This window comes from Lepisosteus platostomus, chromosome 4 (genome assembly GCF_059453375.1).
Source record: "Lepisosteus platostomus isolate fLepPlt1 chromosome 4, fLepPlt1.hap1, whole genome shotgun sequence".
Taxonomy (NCBI): Eukaryota; Metazoa; Chordata; class Actinopteri; order Semionotiformes; family Lepisosteidae; genus Lepisosteus; species Lepisosteus platostomus.
Window position 1 is genome coordinate 73,612,245 of NC_142614.1, and position 20,548 is coordinate 73,632,792.

Below are 20,548 nucleotides of genomic sequence, written 5' to 3' on the forward strand. Positions count from 1 at the left end.
TATTTTTAAAAAGAATACTTTGGTGCAAACAGGAACTCTACAGCTACAGAACAGGAGCAAAAGATGATCCCCAAATGTCCTACCTGAATGTGTGTTGCTTGTCACAACAGTTTTACGTACAAGTATTGATTCAGAAATACTTGTCCAGTACTCATATTATCATATAATCAAATGTTGGGCGGAGGACAATACTAACTAATATCACCAAGACACAACAAGAGACTCCGACGGTGGACTGAAGATCTTTCAAATGGACAGCAGGGCTACATCCCTGGAAACACATTTAGCGAACTGCAGGCTCTTTGTTGGAACCAGTGGGCTCAAGGGTGCAGGAGCAATGCAGCTCATGTACAGCAAGACTCCTGTGTGAGGAGTGAGGTGTGAGGGTGAGTGTTGACATTGTACAACATATAAAACAAAACAATATAAAGAAGCACACATAGACACCAGGTAACTAAGAAAGCCAGTAACTTTACTGATTTGTCTGCAAAATACAAATACCTTATCTTCCAGCAGGAGAAACTGTAATTTTTTCCATTTTTGTTTACTACAGACAGCTGAATTAAGTCCCTTGAGATACATAGATGCGGTTTAATTTAATAACATCTTATCTTCAAGTGGCGACAAAGTCCAGCTTATGCCACTGTAATCCTCTTTATTTTCAAAACATTGTCTTCCAACGTTCCCCAATTTTGTACAAGCTACATTTATTACTATTGTTTTGTTTTTTTGTATTTTTTTAAATGGAAACAACTTTCAGGAAGAAGAAAAAAAAATATAAAGAAAACAGCAAACCAGCTGGAGCATTCCAAGAAGTCTGCACGAGTTATACAATTACTGAACAACAACCAAGGTTCTGTTATTGAACACTGCCTTCACGTCACGCACCGGAATACTTGACTTTATTGCTCATGACACGGACCTCTGTTCGTTATCTGAGGTACTCTGTGGGTCAATTTGAGGTACAAGTAAAGAATGGAACAGGAAAACCTAAAACTGCTCAGAAAAAGATCTGCAGGAAATCTTTGACTGAAATCTAAAATTTAACCTTGGTTGTTCCATGTCTTTGGTTAAAATATAGGAACAAAACCATTATCTAAACATCTTGAAGCAGTCTAGTCATAAAAAAACAGTACTCCGTCCGTCTTTCTTGAGATCTGAAGTGTCAGGAAACCAGTATCACAAAGCAGACATGACATTTTTTTAATCTTGTTTAGATACAGAGAAATGGCACAAAGTAGAGCAGACGACAAACTACCAGTTGCTTAGGCAAATCAGACTTTAGCTTGTGTGATCTAGTGGCTTTTCTTCTGAAATTAAATCACTGCTATGTGAAACACATTTAGAAAAGATAATTTGCAAATTCTGTGAATATGCCGATCACAGCTTTAGGATTACGTATTGACTCAAATTAGCTAGTTTTAGTACTTTTATTTAAAATTATTCACATTTTCCAAATGAAGGTACTTTGTTTTAAGGATGGCATATATTGTACATGTGAATTATTGAAAATGTGCCTAGTGAATTATTACCACAGAATGAGGAAGCAAAGAAGAGCTGAGCACTTCTTTTCTTTAAAAATATGTAACAGAATAATAGATGTCTCGTACAGAAGTCATTTGAATTGTCTTATGTTTTTCGTGAATTATGTATGGGAATGTGTTATATACATTAGGATTTTAAACTCATAGAAATCCTTGTAAAATGGTTATGTTAGCATTGTTGATATGTGATCATCAATAAGCATGAATTTAGAAAATGATATAGAGCAATAGAAAAGCAATCTTAAAATGCCACTAGCTTTGGTTTTTCTTAAAAGACTGTTGCCTAAAAACTCTGTCTGCCAACAAGGTTGTGTAGTTTCATTGAATTAAAAAAAGAAACTCTTGGGGCTCTGCCCCTTAAAAACTTGACCACAAGTACATGGCAATAATATCGTAACCTCGTATCAACTCTGCACAAAGCAATTCCATAACACTTGGGTAACAGCAGATTCAGAGAGAGGAGGCAGAGACAAAGTGAGATTACTAGCTTTATATAAAAAGTGACTTCTTAAAATCAAAACTTGTGCTTCTCCTTAACCAGCTTATGGATTTGCTTAATTTGTATGTTGCCACTGCTTCAAGTCACATTGAACTGGGGAAACAGAACAGCCAGCTGACAGGCAACCATGAGGGTCACGCAGTGACTAAGCACTCTCATGCTCTCAGCTTCACCACATCCTGAATAACTGAACATCATTTATTAGGTAAAATATGAGTCTTTCAATTATTTCCTGAGTTCAAAATCTGTTGATTTTGTATGGATTTCAAAAATTCCAATGCCATTTAAAGTCAAAGCTGTGGTTTTTAATAAACGAACACACATTTGTTACAGGTAAAAAGACAGAAATCTGAGGGTTTGGACTCTAAATATACAATAACTTTCCATAATATTTAAAAAGGGACAAACCCTCATTTTCAATGTTGCTTTTCACCTTGGGTGCTTGTTAGAAAACACAGCACTTGGGTTTCATTCCTTTAAGGATGGGTTGCAAAGAAAGGTTTTGTAACGCAGCACATCCAACAAAAGTGTGTTCTGTTCTCAAGCTTCATATCCATATTTTCAGAAACAATTTCTAATCATGCACTTTTAAACCCTCTGTGGATGGTAGCCACCCTGGTTCCATGATATGTCAGCATTTGTAAAGAGGTCTTTTTTATTAAATACAGACACGGGCACATAACTTTAGCTGGTTATCAAGGTTAAACTAGAATAAACCCCTGACTGACTCTGTTAAACAGATTAAACAGATCAGCAAAAACAATATGTGCAGATGCACATACATACCCCCACTAGCAAGATAAAAACAATGTTTGCTATATCCATAATTATTTTATATATATTAGAAAGCTATACACAAGCATGTTAATTTCACAGATTTGTTTAAAGATTCTTAATATTATTATATATAATTAGAAATACACTTTTTTTTAAACAAAAACCTCTACAAAGAGAAAACAGTTATTTGTTCAGCAAAGCACGGGATTTTCATCATCTATTTTCATGGCTTCGGGTGGGGCTTTCTTTACAAAAAGCCCGTTTATCTTAATTCCTGTAGGCCCTTTTTCCTTCTTTCTTTTTTAAAAGATCAGCAAAGCTATCAAAAACACATTCTGGCTTAGGTAAACTACAAAAAGCCACAAGTGCTTTGCATTTTTTTTTTCATTTTTTATGAAAATATAAGCAAAATGTATCATACATCTTTTTGTATACTGATTATTAAATGCAGACCCGGATTTGTTTTTGATGAACTACAACAGCTCTTTTCGCCAACGTTGTCTTTTTCCCCCTAATATATAAGTATGGTCCACTTTTTACGAAAGTCCTTTGATCCTCGTAATCACTGAGTACCATACTTGCAATGTAAGCTGTCTTCAATGGGTTCTAGATGGTCTGAATGTGGAAGAGACCCGTCCCACCCCACCCCTCTCCCTTACTGGGTCTGCAAAGATTCCTGTACACGTTTTAAAATGTTGCATAACAGCTTTCTCTTTTCGGTAAATAAATCTGCAAAGTCTGGCAAATTCACCAACCCGCCACCCCCAACCCCCGACCCCCAACCCTCTATATACATAAATACGTTGAACCTGCAACATGACATTATCTATTGTAACATACATTTTGCTAGGGAGCACTGCGATGAAGAGAAGTGAGCCAGAAAACCTCATCTGTACACGTTGGTTTAGTTGTACAACTCAAGTGCTAGGCCGTTATCTCAGCCATTTAACTTTTTCTTTTTCATTTTAGTTATCCTTGTTATCACTGAGGCAAGTTAAAAGTACTTTTACAAAACAGAGTACCTGACTTTTTTTTTTGTTGCTTTGTTTTTTTTTATTTACTTTTTTTTTTCCACACACGGCACAAGTAATGCATAGTCCCGCCCCCCCCTCCCACCCCCAAACCCCACCCCAACTGCCCCCCCCTTCCACCCCTAGCTCCCCCTTCCCTCTCCTGCCCCCCCAACCACTTGAGTACGTATAGCACACACACTCTGCAAGAAAAATAAAATAACCCTTTTTTTTTCTTAAAAAAACCCGCCGCGATCATGTGGCCCAGCCTTCTGAGAGCCGCACTCTTTTGACCGAGGGGCTTTCTCTTTCGTCCGGGGAGGGCCTGACGAGTCCCAGGGGCGAGTGGAAATCGTTCCTGTGCTCCTCCCGGTCGCTGCCCTCGTAAGAGCTGCTGCAGCTGCTCAGACTGTCAACGGGAGACCTCCCCGAGTCTTGGCGGGAGTGTTGCTGGAGGTACCCCGATGGCGTGGCGGTGCGGTCTCTAGGAGGAGAAACAGGTTCTGACTTGATGTGGAGGCTTTGAGCAGAAGGCAGGGAGAGATTTGTACTCTGAGATAAGTGAGTGCTAGTGCAATTTCTGTAGGAGGAAAGGAAACCCAGTTACAGAATGAGGAGCCCGAACAGCCCACTTTACTCCCCACACACATACACACACATGCATGGCGCCCCCTTGTGGACAGCCGGTTCACTTACAGCACTCCCCCCCCCATTGACGAACCACAGTTCAAATGAGCCCACTGAAAACACTACTACAGCTCAAAGGGCACTGCACATCACTGTGCATGTCAAGCAAGTGTTGAGAAATACATCTACCCCACTGACAGGGTCCTTAAGACCGCCTGCGTAAGCCTTTTCTCCTGATGAAAACGCGGCAGACCCGCGCTCTTTCTGTTGGCTGCTCATGACTTTCAGATGTGACCAGAAATGACTGTTCTCTGGACACAGTAAAAAACCGTCTCCAGTTGTTCTCCATTGAACAACTGTGATTATTTACTGACAGACACGCTATAAAATCAGTGCCTGGACCATTCGATATGGTTTTACGACAAGTTTTACACCATTTAGAAATGAAGAAAGAATCTTTCTGATGCTAAAATAAAACAGAATTGAAAATGATTTGCAATAGAAGATCCGTCATGGAAAATTGTCAAATGTGGTAGGAGTTTGTTTGATGTAATCTATACATTCTTCAAGCCTTTCCAAGACAAAGATTTACCAGTGGTTTGAAAAAGAAACCTCTTGCTGGCATGCACCATTTGCACATGGTCTCAAAGGAATTATATTTCTGACAAATCTGCTGTAATTTCTAAAAGGAAGCTATATGGAGACTTATATACATTATGGTAGGCTAATAAGAAACAGATGATAGTGTGTATTGCACCCAGACACAAGACTGAAGTAATTTACCATTTTCTGTGTGTCCTTCATTCGGTTAACCAGCCTGCCATTCTCTGTTTTTGTTTGTCATTAAGAACAAAAAAGCTTTTGTGAGGGCAGGCCTAGATGCATCAGCTAAACTCATTAAGGGTAAACGTCTGAGTTTACCCATGATCCTCTCTGACCACTGAACATACAGTACATGATCACTGCAGAACCTGACAGACCTTGAATTTATAAGGGAAGCAACACCCAGAAAAAACCAGACGAAAGTAACCACAACAAAGTGAGACTCAACAACAAGGGGGGCGATGAGGGAGTGGATAAGCTGCTCTTCAGAAGCGATGTTAACGAACCCCCTTTGTAAGTGTCTGCACAGTAATAAGACACATCTGAAAATCAGTAACTAGATTCAAAGTCTGAAAACATATTTCTGGGTGATAAGCTAACAGAAATCTGGAAATCTTTGTGATAACAGCAAATGCCCATTTTCCAACTTGTCTGTTATAATGTGTATTGTTGCATATTTGGAGAACTCAAAGAAAATCTCAGTCTTTGTTTTTAAAAATGCCCTATTGTCTCCGGCACTTTTGGCATGGTGCAGGTCTACCCTGAGCTCTCCTGCCCCTTAATCAGTGAGGCGAGCAGTGTTCCCGGTACTCACCCTAACTGGCTGAGGGCTGAGTGCTGCATATTCTGCAGGTGCTGCTGCTGCCAGCCTGTCACTGAGCCCAAATGAAGGGCGCTGGCACTGTTGAAACCAGACAGCGATGATAGGTCTGCACTGCTCAGGGAATATTCTGCAAGAGCGTGGGGAGAGAGGCCATGTTAATCATTCCTTATGTCACTTTTCCCAGGAAAACCTTCACACCCTGCATGAGGAAGTCAAACGTCTATACTGACATTGAAGTCTGAACACTGCTCTTGCGGAAACACAAGCTATACAGGACAGGAACAAGACTGTGCTGACAAATGCAAATTGCACCATCTGCTGGTATAAACGTATCACTGCACCCAGCTCAATTGCTCTAACGGGTCCACAAGGTGATCAGTTATTAGTTTGAGCAGTTCCCAATTCCCCATTCTTCTTAAATGTTAGAGCAGAAAAGAAACACATAACTAAAGAAATATATAAGAAATTAGTTAAGGCGAAGAAGATAACATCATGCAACATTATTCAAGACTGACAAATCTACAACTGCGACACTCCAATTAAACAATTTACTTTTATTTCCACAAGACACTAAAATCTACAACTGTCTTGTGCATATTTGCCACACACAAATAGAAAGTATTGTGTAAACGTAATTGAAATGGACAACAACGTTATTGTGTGAATTGGTGCTGTGCTGCTTCCTGCTTTGGAGCGCCATGGAAGAGTATCCAGGCTGTGGTGGGTTTGCAATCAGGGCTTTCAAAGCTCTGGCCTCTGCTTGGAAAGGGCAGAACAGTGCTCCTGAGGAAAGGGAGGCAACATGAGGCTCAGGTCCACAGGCACACTGTCCCATGTAACAATGCCGTTGAAGGAAATCGGTATCTTATTTTCTTCTTTTTTTACGGGCTGATTTACAAGCTGTGTACCGCCCACTTTCCGGAATTGGTGTTTTTTTTCTTTTATTTTCGGTCTTTGCAATGTTCACTGTGAAAGATCTACAGGCCAGCTCGTGGCAGGAAACGGCCAGAGCTGGGTTCAGTGTGTGATGGTCTTTCCAACAGCGACAGGTATTCCTTACCAGTACCATATGTGGTAGAAATGGCTGATGGGTACCCTCCCATTCCTTGTCCTGGCAGAGTCGGTGTTGCTACAGAAACCACTGGAGTAGCCAACGACTGTGCAGACTGCGAGTTATTTATTCTCTGGTTCTGAAATGAAAGAAAGAGACATGATCGTAAATTAAGCTGAGGGCAAAACACATTTTGTTTTTAGGCACTAAAAGAATCAACAGGATGCAAATTTTTAAGATTAATCATTTAACATGTGGCTCCTCTGAACTCTGGCAACCCTATCATTTACAACCCTACAGAAGACTAGCTGTTGCCATAGAAACCCATTACATCATGGTCTCCTTGGCAACAGCACCAGTAACAAGTAAAAGGGCTGCTTTATTGTGGTAGGAAGCATACAGAATGGAAATATGATGAAATATGCATGTCTAGCTTGTGTTTTATACTGTTTTGTTTATTCACACTCTAAACTTTTTTAAGTACACTACAGCAAGCAGGCAGGGAGAAAAAATAAACATATATTCTTGATATTTTGATCACTACAGCGATAATTGCAATCCAGTGTAGTTATTTTAAAAAACCGCTAGGTGGTGCTCAAACCACTGTCATTAGTCTTTTGTCCTTAAAACTATAAAATAGACGCAATAGATCATGAGACTCATATTTAGCCTTGTTTTAAGAGTACAGCCAGAATTGATTTAATTTCCCAGTTGTTAGCTCTTTATGCCTTAATGAAGGATGAGGATGGTATATATATATGTGTGCTGATTTTTTTTAAGAAACAGTAATCCCACTTACCAGTAGGAGATCAACATCCTCAGACTGTTGGCATTGAGATGAGGCAATAAGTAAGAATTAGTCGCAGTGTATTTGCTGAAGGGGAAGGCTCTTAATTCTAATTTTTGAATGGTGAATATTGCAAACACCTCAGAAATGCCTGTCCCCACAAGCCACATTAAATCCAACATGTTTTCCAAGTCTGTCTTTAAGCTACCTAGAAGTAACCTCAAACCTAGGAGAGGAGTTAATCTGGTCTAAAAAAGGTTTTAGGTAAGTCTACTCCAACGGTCTAAATCTACTGACATTTTACAGACCAAGAAAACCTGCTGGACTGCTCAATGTCCAAAACTGGGGACTCTTGACGGTTGTTTAAGTGAACAGCAGCCTGGTTATGCATGCCACAAATACCAAAATATTTTATTTCAATTAAATTCGCTTAGTTTCATTAATCGCAAGATAAACCTACTCCAGGCACAATTTAAAAGCAGTTTTTTTTCTGTTTTGCCAACAGGGAGGCATTTGGGTCTCTCACGTTCCTAACACCTTCGCAAAGGCATTACAAGGCCGTCACGCCTGGGGACGGCTGTTCACTCAGCTAATGGCCACAGGCTTGGAGAACAACAGCGGCTTCGTATTTTAGGAACTGCCATGGTCAGGTTGTTGAGGTGGAGGCAGGGGAGGACACGGAGGAGCGGGGTGCGAACTGTCCAGCGGAAGGCGGCTCTTACAATCGAGGGCATGGTGTTCTTGGAGCCCGGCGGGATGAGCACGCGGAGGTCGGGCTTGCGGTTGTTCATTCCCAGGTTCATGGGCGGTGGAGACTTCGCCTGCATATTCTTGTTCATGTTCCCAGGTGAGACCAGCAAACCTGGCGAGTTGCGGTGGTTGCCGTAACCGTTTCCTGTTGGGGCGACACGAGAAAAAGCCCAGAATCATCGGGCTGCACTAGCAAGGGCAATTACTGCACTCCGAAACAATTTATTCTGGAAATGATCTAAGATTGTAACCGCTTGGATTATGACTTTTACCTCTGCCACACCACACAGAAGAGCAACATTCCTTGCAAAATGCTCTGACAGTTACAGAACGTGTTACAGGAGCTGAGCAGTTCATGATGGAGCAAACTGTCTCACAGAACAAATAAATTAAAGAAAAGTATTTAATTAGAATCTTTATTTCTGCTTAGGCAGCACAACAGCCCAAACAGTCTGATTTTTCATTCATTCATGTACTTATTGTTTATTTTTACTTCATCCTCTTAGACAAAAAAAATACCTCAACTTCACAAAGCAGGTGAAGAAGTCGCACATCGGTAATTGAAGAAGACCTACAAAGCTCTGTGGTTTGGCAGGGCTGGATTACAGAATCCACATCAATAGAAGAATCAAGCAAACGAGAAAAAAGGCATCTGCCCAATTTTGACAGCTTTTTCTGCAAAAAGGGAAGTACAGCTCACACTGTAAATGTGCTGTGGTACTGATATGGTATGTGTCTTCCAATGTGTGAAAATGAAGCTTATATTGCAGTCTATAAACTATCTTTAGAACATTTAAATTATCACTGAAGCCCCAGTAAAGAGTCTCATTTGTCCCTAGTGTGGTTTGTGAACAGGTGTTTTGCGATAAGAAAGATACACAGGTTCTAAGATTTTTCTAATACCAGGTCAAATTTGACATGTGCCAAAAACTGTGCTGCTAGACGCCATTTGAAATACCAAACACATGCATAACCTCCACTCTGTCAGTTGCTCTTTTCTATACATTTCACTCTGTGAACACTCTGTGAACTCTGCGAATAATGAATACATGTTCCGTACTTTCAGAGCACGCCAGGGATCAACACGAGCAGTTTCAGAGTGGATCTCCCTGATGCATTGCTGCGTCAAAGTGAGACTGACTTTGGAAATGAGTCATAAATGCTTGCTTACCCCTGCATGATTCACTGTATGAACGCCAGACATGACAGGTGCTCATTTTTATCTGGCTGGGGTATGCACATAATCAACTCAGATATACATTCTCCTTACTATGTCGTTTCCCTGGCATTGCAACACCTGTTTTAGACATGTCAAATTAAGGGAATTCAAACCGATCTAGTTGAAGTCATTACTTGGAAAAGAATGATAAGTACACGTCTATGGTTTACTGAAACAAAGAGCTTGCATTAAATCCAACAGAAATCAGAAAACCGTTTTTCCTCTGAAACCAAGTTTATTTTAGTTACAGCCAGAGGTGCAGAAATCCTACTATCATTCATGATGTATATATACTGTGTTTTCTCTTAGCCAACATTCAGATTTTTGAGGGACTAAATGCAAACACGCTATACTGCACTTCCCACTTAAAAGGGAGGGAAGAATTATATGTTAGACATAAATGAAGTTCCTAATCATATACTCTGAACAGATGAAATGCAGCTGCCGTCCACAGTAATTCTTCATTATTTAATGTCAAGGCATGGTTTTGTTTTTAAATGAAAGTCTTGAAGGCACAATTTGTACAATCAAAGAATATATGGGGTTTCTAGCAGTAAATTAAATGAAGCACCATAATTGTCAAAACATATATTGTATATATATGCGTATGGTTGGTGTGCTAAAGGGATTCATATTGCCAGCACTTCAGTGCTTTGGTATTTGCTTTTGCAATGGCTCCAGCCCGTCAGACAGAGTGCAGATCTGCAAATCTGCAAAGTATATTTTGCAAAAGGGAAAACTGTTTCTGTTGAAATGATTTAAAACTTACTCAGTGAATGCTGAAATTCATGACTCGCCATCTTTAACCAAAGAAATGCAGAACCAGACCTTTACAATGGTCAGGCATTTATAGCATGTGAAGTCACTTAATAGTACTATTTTCTAACAAACTAACATAGAAGCTTGTAATCATTTATTAACCTGATATTCTAATCTTGTAGGTACAGGTTCAGGAATTGTGAGATGACCGATACCTGCTTAATTCAGAAATAGCCCTGAGAAACAACCTCGAAGATAAGCTATGTGCATCTTTAAAGATTGAGACATTTTTGTTGTCCTAATGATGAAGGACCCTTAACTTTTACTGTATTACTTTACAGCATATGACGCTGGTTTTCACCTAAAAAACATTTCTATGAACACTACACTGGCACTCTACACTGGTCCTCTATGTCTTGGTAAGCTTGGCATTTTCATGTATGTCTGACTAGTTTTCAGAAAGCTTATAAAACCCAACTATACTCTCCGAACTCTGCTGTGGCCATATGCCACTCAGATCGCTCACTCTCTCACCTGCTGGAATAAAAAAGGCCGTATCCATGGAAACCAAGTGTTGCCCACTGCATTACTTTAATATTGACTCTTAGATCACAAATATCATTCGGATGCACTTTAAAAATCTGAACTAATGTCCCCGAAACCTACATCAAACGCTCCCTTGCCGTATGGGAACTCAATTACAAGACCCGAAAAGCAAATGACTGGGGCAATTAAGTAACAGTCTGGATTTTTAAAATTGCACTTTAAAAACACAAACCAGGAGGAATTCTGCAGCTAGTGGAGTGATACTAAGCCTTCATGTGTACCTGTAAAGTTTCAAGCAGGAGCTGCGCCGCTACATTAACACATCAGCAAGTCAAGAAGACGACGTTTTCTAAAATATGACAAGTGGAATGGGAAATGAGATATAGGTCCCGTCATCATGTGACGCACAAGGTGACAGGAACCTGTGGCAGTCCTAGACATACACTGCTATTTCATGGGCCACTGTCTAGTTATCATCTCCTTCAGCTTGACCGAAGGAAGATGTGCTCTTGAAGATACGGTCACTTTGCTCCAGACAATTTATCTTTATTTATTCGGACAATGGAGTGTCATCACGATCACCATTGGTGGGACTGCTGTGTGTGGGCACCGTACTGCACAGCCTTATGACACACTATCATACAGACACACAGTGATCAAAACTGAAAACAACTGGGTCACTTACTTTTTACTTTTAAGCACTGTCAAAGATTACTGCTGATATTGTACGGCAAAACCCTGTATAATCCACTTGCAGTGTGCACGTCCAATATTTCTAGAACAAATGTATGTCTTTGTCTTCAATGCATTCTTTTTTTTTGCACACAGGCCAGGTGTGGTTTTGACTGTACATTTTCCTTCTGCTGTACAATCTAATTTCCGATATTTTTCTTTGTGGTCTAACAGACCTTTTCTATCCCGTTCTCCATTCACACTTACTTCTGTTAAACTTGCCAGTTCTCAAGTTCTCCAGTCCGCAAACTGAATTTGTGCAGTTTTTACAGAAATAGCTGTAACTGCAAAATGCTGACTGCTGCTATTGACAGCGATGTTGATTCTCTTCACAAGTGCCTGATCTAGAGTGCTCAAAATCACCACCTCCACATAAATAAAATAGTATTTGTACTTTAAAATATTTAGTAATTTATATATTGCAAACGTTTTATGATCTTTTGTATCTATTTTATGTAAGAAAATACACAAATGAAATCTGAATTTTGCATTTTTATAATGGATCAATTTTTCTTTCCAAAAAACCAATATATTAAAATATCTGCATATACTGAGATTAAAAAACAATAAAAACACAGCAATTTAACTATTATTTTAAAGCTGCTGCCTTAACTTTGTGATAAAATATATTTGTTGTTTTTTTCAGAGTACCAACCTTAATCTAGATGTGGATTGGTAAAACATAATGAATTATGGGTATGAATATTAATTATCTCTTTGTCCAATCAATCAAGAAAGTCAAAGCTGTTAGTTTGTTACTAGTTTGACTGGATCCATATTGACGCCCATAATTCACTGTAACTGCTTTCTTTGACACTCTAACCCTCACTCACTCCTGAAAGGATCTTCATGCTACAGAATTAATATAATTATTTCTTAAGGCATTCATTTATTTTAGAAAACACAGACCAGCTTATACAATAACATTGAGAGCCTATGTCTAAATGTAGAGAATAACCCCATTCTGCTGTCCAGCTGTGGGATGTCCTTCAGCCCATAACACAGAAACATTGGGCTGTTACTTGTAATAGCACACAGCTCTGATCACCCTGTCTAAATACTACCTGTGCTGCAACGTGACAGTTAACTCCCTAAATTTACTGAAATGATAGACGCACAATAAAATAGATTTTAGAAGGTTTAGCAGCTACAGACAGATATACAGAAGAAGGTCATTCCCGCAGCGATGGTTGCATTTTACCCACTTCTTCCTGACCTGGAAGATGTGAAAAGAGTGCATTACATAGCGTTAGCAGGCCTCTGCTCAGAACTTGTGTCAGAGGAGATGAACAGCAGTTTCATCCCTCTCTAAAAGCTACACCACCGTGCTGACCCGCGAAAAAACGCGAGAAGCTTCATTTCAACAGCAGTCCGTCAGACTACACTGACAACAGGCTGAGATTTTTGGAATGGTCAAAATAATTGTCACCCCTTTCTCACAGCTGCTTTTAGCCTGTACCAGCTGATCTGTAAAAGCTGCTTGTATAAGGACTCCTAGCTCACCCCGGCCTGGGCTTTGCTGCTAAAACAAACAAGGGGACAACAGGTGGGGTGAGTTCCTGTAGCGTCTCTGTTCGACCGGCTCACAAATCACTTGGACTCACAGACACACTCCTGTCACAGAGTCATTTCAGCTTTCCTCTCGGCAAAGGATCTGTGATGATTAGAACAGGCCACCTTCATCATAAAGACCTCTGGGAAATAATTGTCGCGGACGGAATTAGCACCCTACCTTCAGAAGGTATGGGAAATGCGCGCTTTGCACTGCTAGCTGACAGAGGCAGCTGCAGCTCCAGTATGTGACATTTTAGTAAGAGCTGCATGGTTAAGAGCAGTATCTCCTTACCATTTCTATTTAGAGCTGTGCATGAGTACCAGCAGCTGCATTATAAACTTCATGTCTGTAAAACAAATTCCTTGTTCTATGATCCCTATTTAATTTGAATAAAAAATAATTGAAAAAAATGTTGATATATGATATAAAAAAAACTTTTGAGAAAAAGACCTGCCTTGTATGGCTCCTGTAGACCAAATACATTTATTTATTCAACTTCTATACTTTTGTATGGACCTGAGATGCACTCATTCATTTTCACTCAGTGATTCACGTCCCTTTCACACTCTTGATTATTCAGAAGTCGAAGGATTGTAGCTTGGGGATTAAAAGAAGAGCAAAAAAGAAATTTCAGAAAAGGGTCATATGGACACTCAAAGCACAGAAAACGTACTGTAATTTGTTCATTCTATGTTTGCTACCTAATGCACAAAAGAAGTCCTCACAACAGTGCTGCTGGGCTTCTGGATGTCACATAATGAATTCGTACCTGTAGGTAAAAGTACAGTAATACCACTGTTCCTGAGCTAGAAGCTAACCATAATGTACCTTGAAAATCAACATTGAGAATGTCAATCCTTCTTGTTGTTTAGAAAAAAAGGCATAAATATGACAAGCTTGCTAAAATTTATTTCAGTCTTGGGCTACTGTACATAGCTGCACATTCACGGTCAAAATGTGGGTGGCTTCAGAAACTATTACTCAAAGTTAATAAACTCACAAAACATGTTGACTGGCTCCATGTTTTAAAATATGACTTGGTCCAACATGTCTGTTCCACTTTGCTGACTTTCTCATGAGCCTCATGCTGAATAGGGTTCAGCGTTCTCCCAGTATTAAACTTGACAAAGTTTCGCATCCACATCAAATATAAACTTGAAAGGAGTGTGACTGCACTCTGAATGCTTGACACTGGAATCAATGTGCATGGAGTCTAAGTTATCATGAGTAAATCAGCACATGAAAACAGTCCAAGAAACAGAAGCATATAAACCTAGCTATTCAAGAGCCTTGTTAAATTTTCTTATCAAACATCTAGATTGTTATTCATATCACAATAATGCCTGTTATTCTGATATGAAATCAGCTGTTTCTGGACAACTGCATTACAATATATGGATAAGTACTACAGACACCTCCTTCAACCATTTTCACTTCACCTTTCCCAATATATGGGGCTACTTCACAAAGGTCACACTCAGACCTATATCAGTGGCTGGGAGAGTGTAATACATTTGAAACTAGGGAGAAACCTGTAGACCACTGTGAAATAGTATTTATTGCAAGAATGGTTTAATGATCGGTGTAGCAGTTTAATTTGCTTTGTTGGGCTGAGGCTCTGGTCTGCCTGCTACTTCCACCTCATCCTAAATTAGCCCACCTGAACGTCTTTATTGTCTTTATATTACTGCTCTGCCAGCTCCACAGGGAGGGGTCGGGGGTGAATAAGTGCCTTTTTAATTATTAACACTTTTTGCAAAATTCTGACAGAGCCAAACCACCAAAAATGACAACTCCCCTGGTCGGAGTCGGATACAAAAAATTCAGCAGATGCACATAAGACCCTGTTGTCTGTCTGTTAACAAATGGTGCTAAATGGGAGTTAAAAGCTCCACATGACCATATCCATACTTTTCGGGGCTGTGCTGTGAAAAGAAAAAAAAAACATAGGGTCTTCTGTTCCTTCAAAAAGGAAGGACAAAGGGCACATTTAATGGATATTCCTCAGTATGTGGCTGATGGAATGCATAGCAAAAAATGCAACTTTTGTCCAGGCAGTTACACATGGCCAGACAGTAAAACGTCCTTCTGACCTTGTGCCTGTCAACTGCTGCTGGAAGCCATCTCAGCAGCTGCACATGCACACATCAGTCTGTGAAGCTGCCACACCAGCGAACTGAAGTCGCCATCCAATTAACATCCAATTAACTGTTTCTGAGGCATGTATCACGGAAACTTCCAAAATGTATCGAGACTCCTTATGAAAATAGCTGTTCTTAGAAATACAGAGCTATGGACACACAAAAAATGACAATGGTAAGAGGCACAAACCGTACATTCAGGAATCCATTTGCTATCAAGCTTTCAGAGTTTTTTTTTTAATTTCACTTGGTCAATTTGCTTACGGCTTATGCACGCAGAGCTGAGTTTGCACGGAGATTACACCTTGGGCAGTAAATCATTTTGTGACTCTTACATTCTGCAAGTTTTGGGTTTCTAGGAGCATTACAGTGGGTGGACGTGTGTATGAAAATATATACATTTCTTACCAGCACTGGTGCCTGCACCAGTTGTGAGGTCTGAACCCAAAAGGCCACCTAAGATTAAATGAGAGAAAAAAAAACTGTTTAGGGAATGACTTCTAACTGCTCATTCCAGCCCCTTTTCCAGTGTGTTCACTGCATTACGGCAGGTCTAACCAAGTTATTTCAACAAGTCTTTCCCCACCTAATGACATGCCTGTGTGAGACAGAAAAAATAATCTTTTTGGTTTACCCATTTCCACTGACCGTATGTTCTAGAAATGGCTTCAGTGAGCTGATGACACCATCCAAGAAAAATGATATATTTTTAAAGTCAGAGTCTGTGTGGTTTAGGTATTGCTTTCTTTGCCAAAAACCATATTTAGTTTTGCTCCTGTAATATGAAGCAAATTGCATCAGGAAGCCAAAGATAATCACATTGCTCATGGTGTGGGCATTAGGCAACTGACCAGAAGACAAAATAGAGCTTTCAGACAATACAAACAAACCAGCATAAGGATTGAGCTGGCCACAGATATGTCACAAGAAACTCAGTATATAAAGTGAAATGTCAGGGGATAATGTGTTTTATTAAAATCTCGAAGCGATGTTAACTTCCTTTCAGTAAAATATTAGGCCGCAAAACTGGAAGTTTTAAAAAATGAAAAAAAAAACCTGAAGTATTTCAATTGAATGAGTAAAGATGTCGTGTAATAATTGTAGCCGGAACTAATTTGGAGGAAAATAGAGCTGTCTGTTTCTGGGACACAGTTTTGATTATACTGATCAAATGTCTGGCTCAGCGTCGAAAGGCTAGCCCCTTAAACATAGGAGAAAATCAACCAAAGAAACTGCAGGGCAATCGGAACCAAATGGGAGGAAAAAACGTTTCGGTGCTTTGGAAAGCTTTATTTATTTGTAACCATCTGTTAGAAATACTTCAGATATTGTCAGAAGTCTGGAACCATTTGCTTCGAATTTTAAAAAACCTATCGTTCTTTCTCAGTCAGCTGTGTTTCGGCAGAACAACTTTGTTATCAACAAAAGCGATATCGTTCCGAGCAAAGACACGGGCTACTTCTAATTTCCTTCTGAACTGCCCCATATAAGCAGATGGGGCCCCTTTGTCACTTATCAGGTCTGACTCAATAGCGTAATACGAGAGAGCAGTGAACAGTGTCAGAAAAAAGAAAAAAAAAAGAGTTCACTGGAAGGAGGATTCAGAATAAATGGAAGCGAGGCCTTGCACCGTACCTGTGTTGCCTGCACTGGGTGGCCGGTGTGTCCCTCCTGGAGACATGCTGTTTCTCTGAAGAGAGGGGTGGGCCAGAGGCAGGAGACTGTGGTTCCCCAGTGAGCTGCCTGGGTGGCTGTATATCAGGCTGTTGGGGTTGCTCACCGGGATGGAAACTGGCATCTCGTAGTTCGAAGGGGGAACGGCCTACGCAGCAGCCAGGAGGAGGAGAGAAAGAGAGAGCATGATAGCAGAGGTTACAGGACTCGGCAGGCAGGCGGGGGACACCACTCTTCCCGTGGCGGGGAAAGACTGGCGCACAGAGCCGGCTCCTGAGTGGCTCGGGCACGGGAGACAGACAGACACACTTTCGAGCGCGACCGTGAGCGATCCCAAAGCCGCCGTCACATGGATCCTCGAGGGACTAGGGCGGGACCGGCCGCTTTCAGCCTTGGCAATGTGACAATGCAGGAGCCCTGCGCTCCCAGGTCCACGAAGGGCACAGAAAGGAAGGCGGGAGGATGTGTCCGCTGCAGAAACGGCTCTAGTTTCGCTCTAGTTATTACTTTGGCTCCGTGTAAAGTTCTTTGCTTGCAGCTGAACTCCAGCACTGTGCAAGAGGCAGGCCGATGTGGGTATAAAGCTGCCTTTGTCACAGCCCGAGCAATAGGCCCATGGGAAAGCATGACGCTGGTTTGGACACCAGTTTCTTCAGGGAAGCCTGTCCCTCCATCGACATGTTCTAGTGAGCTCCCTCTTTTAATTCAGCTCCAGCCTGCTGCCCTTTCTCCTTCTATCAGCTTCACTTTCTTTAGACCCCTTTCAGCCCAAAGTAAAAACTGTGGTTTCCTTTCTATTCCTTTATCTGCCTCAGCACACTTGTTGTAAACTCAACCAAAGATGATACATGGTAACAAGCAGAATTATTTCCTCAAAGGAGAAATTAAATTACAACCATATTTAAGACATAAACACTCATTTTTTTCGTTCCTAAGTCTCCAGAACTTGTGAAGTCACACGTATTACACCATTTCAAACATATTTATGGGCTATCCGTCAACACCAAATATTTCTAGACAGATCTGAATTTAATTCTGAAGGCTAAATCTTGCATTGGCTGCTATATTGAGTCAGATGGACCAATTAGCCTCCTCTCTTAACCTTTGATTTGCTTTTGACTCCTTCTTATCGCATTTCTGTTTAGATGAAGGTAAAGTTCCACAGGAGACAGAATTGTAGCGCTGCTCTAGAGAACACCATGCTCCACTGGCACAACTTATCATGTTTATTGGTTGCTCTTGTGCTGCTTTTAACCAGTGAACAAGCTGGACGCTGTCCCTACACAGTGTTATCCTTGGGAAGTACAAATAGCCTTTTAATTGCTGCCATGTGTCCCAGGATCAAGTAAACACCCATCTCTAAGCACATCCAGTGGAAATTTGATCTTCTTCATTTTGCACAAGGCTATGGCCAGTTCTTTCCCTTTGGCTGCGTAAATATTATTTTAAAAGGATCAGCAGTGAAGGTCTCAACACTAGCGGCTTAGCGTTCATTCTTGTTGTTTTTTTTCAATTGCAACCCACCCGGCGGGGTTTCAGTAGCTCTTTAATTACTGCCTGGCTAGGTCTTCCTTTTTTTAACATCTTCCATTTTGGCTGCCTCGTGCACTCTCCCTGCCTGCCTGCCTGCCTGCCTGTGGTTGAGTGGGAGAGAGGATCTGAGAGGAACATACCACGCCTCACATGCGTGGGCTTTCAGTAGGCTGTCATTTAGATGGTGCCATCCTTCCTGTGCGCACTGATCATCTCCAGCTTTGGAATCTGGGAGCCCTGTACTTCGTCGCCACAGTGACCATGCTCTGAACTGCCACTTGCTGTGCCCACAGTTGCCAAGGCCCCTAACACCCTTCCTCCCTGTGACACCCTCACTATCACAGCCACTGGACAGCTGTTCCCCTTGCCTGGGGACATCCAGTTCAGCCATTCACAAGTCATGAAATAAAAGTTATAAGTTCACAGAATAAAAAAAAAATGCAGAAATACGAAACCAAGAATGGTTTCTGTAGCTAAGCTGTAGCCAAGCTGGATTTCACAACTGTAATGAGAAGGGGCCACAGATTTAAATGTTTTGAAAGCACGTAAGGGTTTTTCACAATTAAGCACTACCCTTTTCTTGTTGTCCACTGGAAAATCATGCAAAAGCACAAATTTCAGAACACTTGTCACGCAAACTAAAAAAGTTCAAGCTTGGTGGCCCTTTAAATAGCCTGTTAAATTGCTTCAGAACTGGAGAACTCCACTTCAATCGCATGCAAATTTATAAATAGCATAAATCCAGACAGATGCACTTCACCTCCTTCGGCCATGTTGTTTAGTTCACATGTAGCTGGGGCCAGTAAAGTTGTGTCCAGTTGTAGGCACACATGCACAGCCTTGCACAAGAGTGGCAAACGAACCTTGTTAAAGGCTGTGTTAATTGGATAAAGAAGAGTAATCACCAGGGTATGAATGGGAGCACTGCAAAGTACGTTCTGAAGATATACAAAAAAACAGCACTGGCAGAATTGCAGCTGAAGCGGTAGTTATTTCTCTTAAGAGCCTGGCAAGGCATAGGAAGAACTGTTAGACAGGAATATCATGAAGGGAGATGTGTGTTAAATGAAGATAAACCTCAGAACAAGGGGACAAGCACTCTGTCGAGGGGTGGGAGAGACTCAGATGAGACTCCCTTTCTGTGCACACAGGGTTAACATTAAATCAGGAACCTCTCATGCAGAAATCTCTGCTTTAACCCTTCCAGTGTGGTGAGCTGTTTAAACTACCAATGCGGGCACGGCATCTTAAAATTTCATGGTTTAAATGAATGTTACCGTTTGATGTAAATGCTGTTACTGCTCAAATGCATATAATTAGTGATCAATGGATCTCATACATCCAGCAATCGCTGACAGCCTTTTAAACACTAATTACATGGAGGAAAAAAAATGATATCTCAAGAAAAATAAAAACTCTTGGCTTTTCAGACTACATGGTAATTATCTTCTAGTAAACTGTTTATAATTAAATAGAATTTCATCATTATATACCATATGTGTTCTGAATTATTATGGTGAATACACTGATAATGACCCTAGCATTATAATAATTGCAAATACTAAGATGTAAAATGATTTTCCCCTTTTTTCTGTGTTAAACGGGGCGATTAAAGGTGGTAACTGAGAAACCCACACCAGGAGGGTTAAAAAGGTTACTGCAGCAGCTAGCAGCAGACCAGCTGTTGTGTTTCTCTTTAATACTTACAGGTATTTTATGGGTCTTGATCATATTATCAAACTCTTCGTTAATTTTTTTGTATTTTTCTTCAGTGCATGGGGTGAGAGCGAGAGAAGAGTCATGATCAGGGCTTTCACAGCCCGTACTTTCCTTCTTGCTCAATGCCTGCCAGGTTCGGAGAAATACCAGGAAACAAGACAAGACAGAGAAGAGGAATGAAATGAGGCTCAGGAGTACT

The 20,548-nt window shown here is 40.7% G+C and overlaps 1 protein-coding gene across 16 annotated transcripts in view; it reads right to left on the reverse strand.

Annotated features, from left to right (window-relative positions):
- Positions 1–451: 451 nt before the first annotated feature.
- Positions 452–20,548, reverse strand: part of mef2cb (myocyte enhancer factor 2cb) — a 92,200-nt gene continuing 72,103 nt past the window's right edge. For 5 of the 16 annotated variants that reach the window (XM_088630652.1, XM_088630651.1, XM_088630654.1 and 2 more), the window contains 7 exons: positions 17,059–17,245; positions 15,832–15,879; positions 8,444–8,616; positions 7,734–7,757; positions 6,944–7,073; positions 5,875–6,010; positions 452–4,410 (listed from right to left, as the gene is read on the reverse strand). In XM_088630652.1, the coding sequence (XP_088486778.1) occupies positions 4,086–4,410; positions 5,875–6,010; positions 6,944–7,073; positions 7,734–7,757; positions 8,444–8,616; positions 15,832–15,879; positions 17,059–17,245 (1,023 nt within the window). In that variant the 3' untranslated portion in view covers positions 452–4,085. Of the gene's footprint in view, positions 4,411–5,874; positions 6,011–6,943; positions 7,074–7,733; positions 7,758–8,443; positions 8,617–15,831; positions 15,880–17,058; positions 17,246–20,337; positions 20,476–20,548 lie in introns of all 16 variants that reach the window. The other 11 variants (XM_088630668.1, XM_088630658.1, XM_088630663.1 and 8 more) reach the window with 10 other exon arrangements.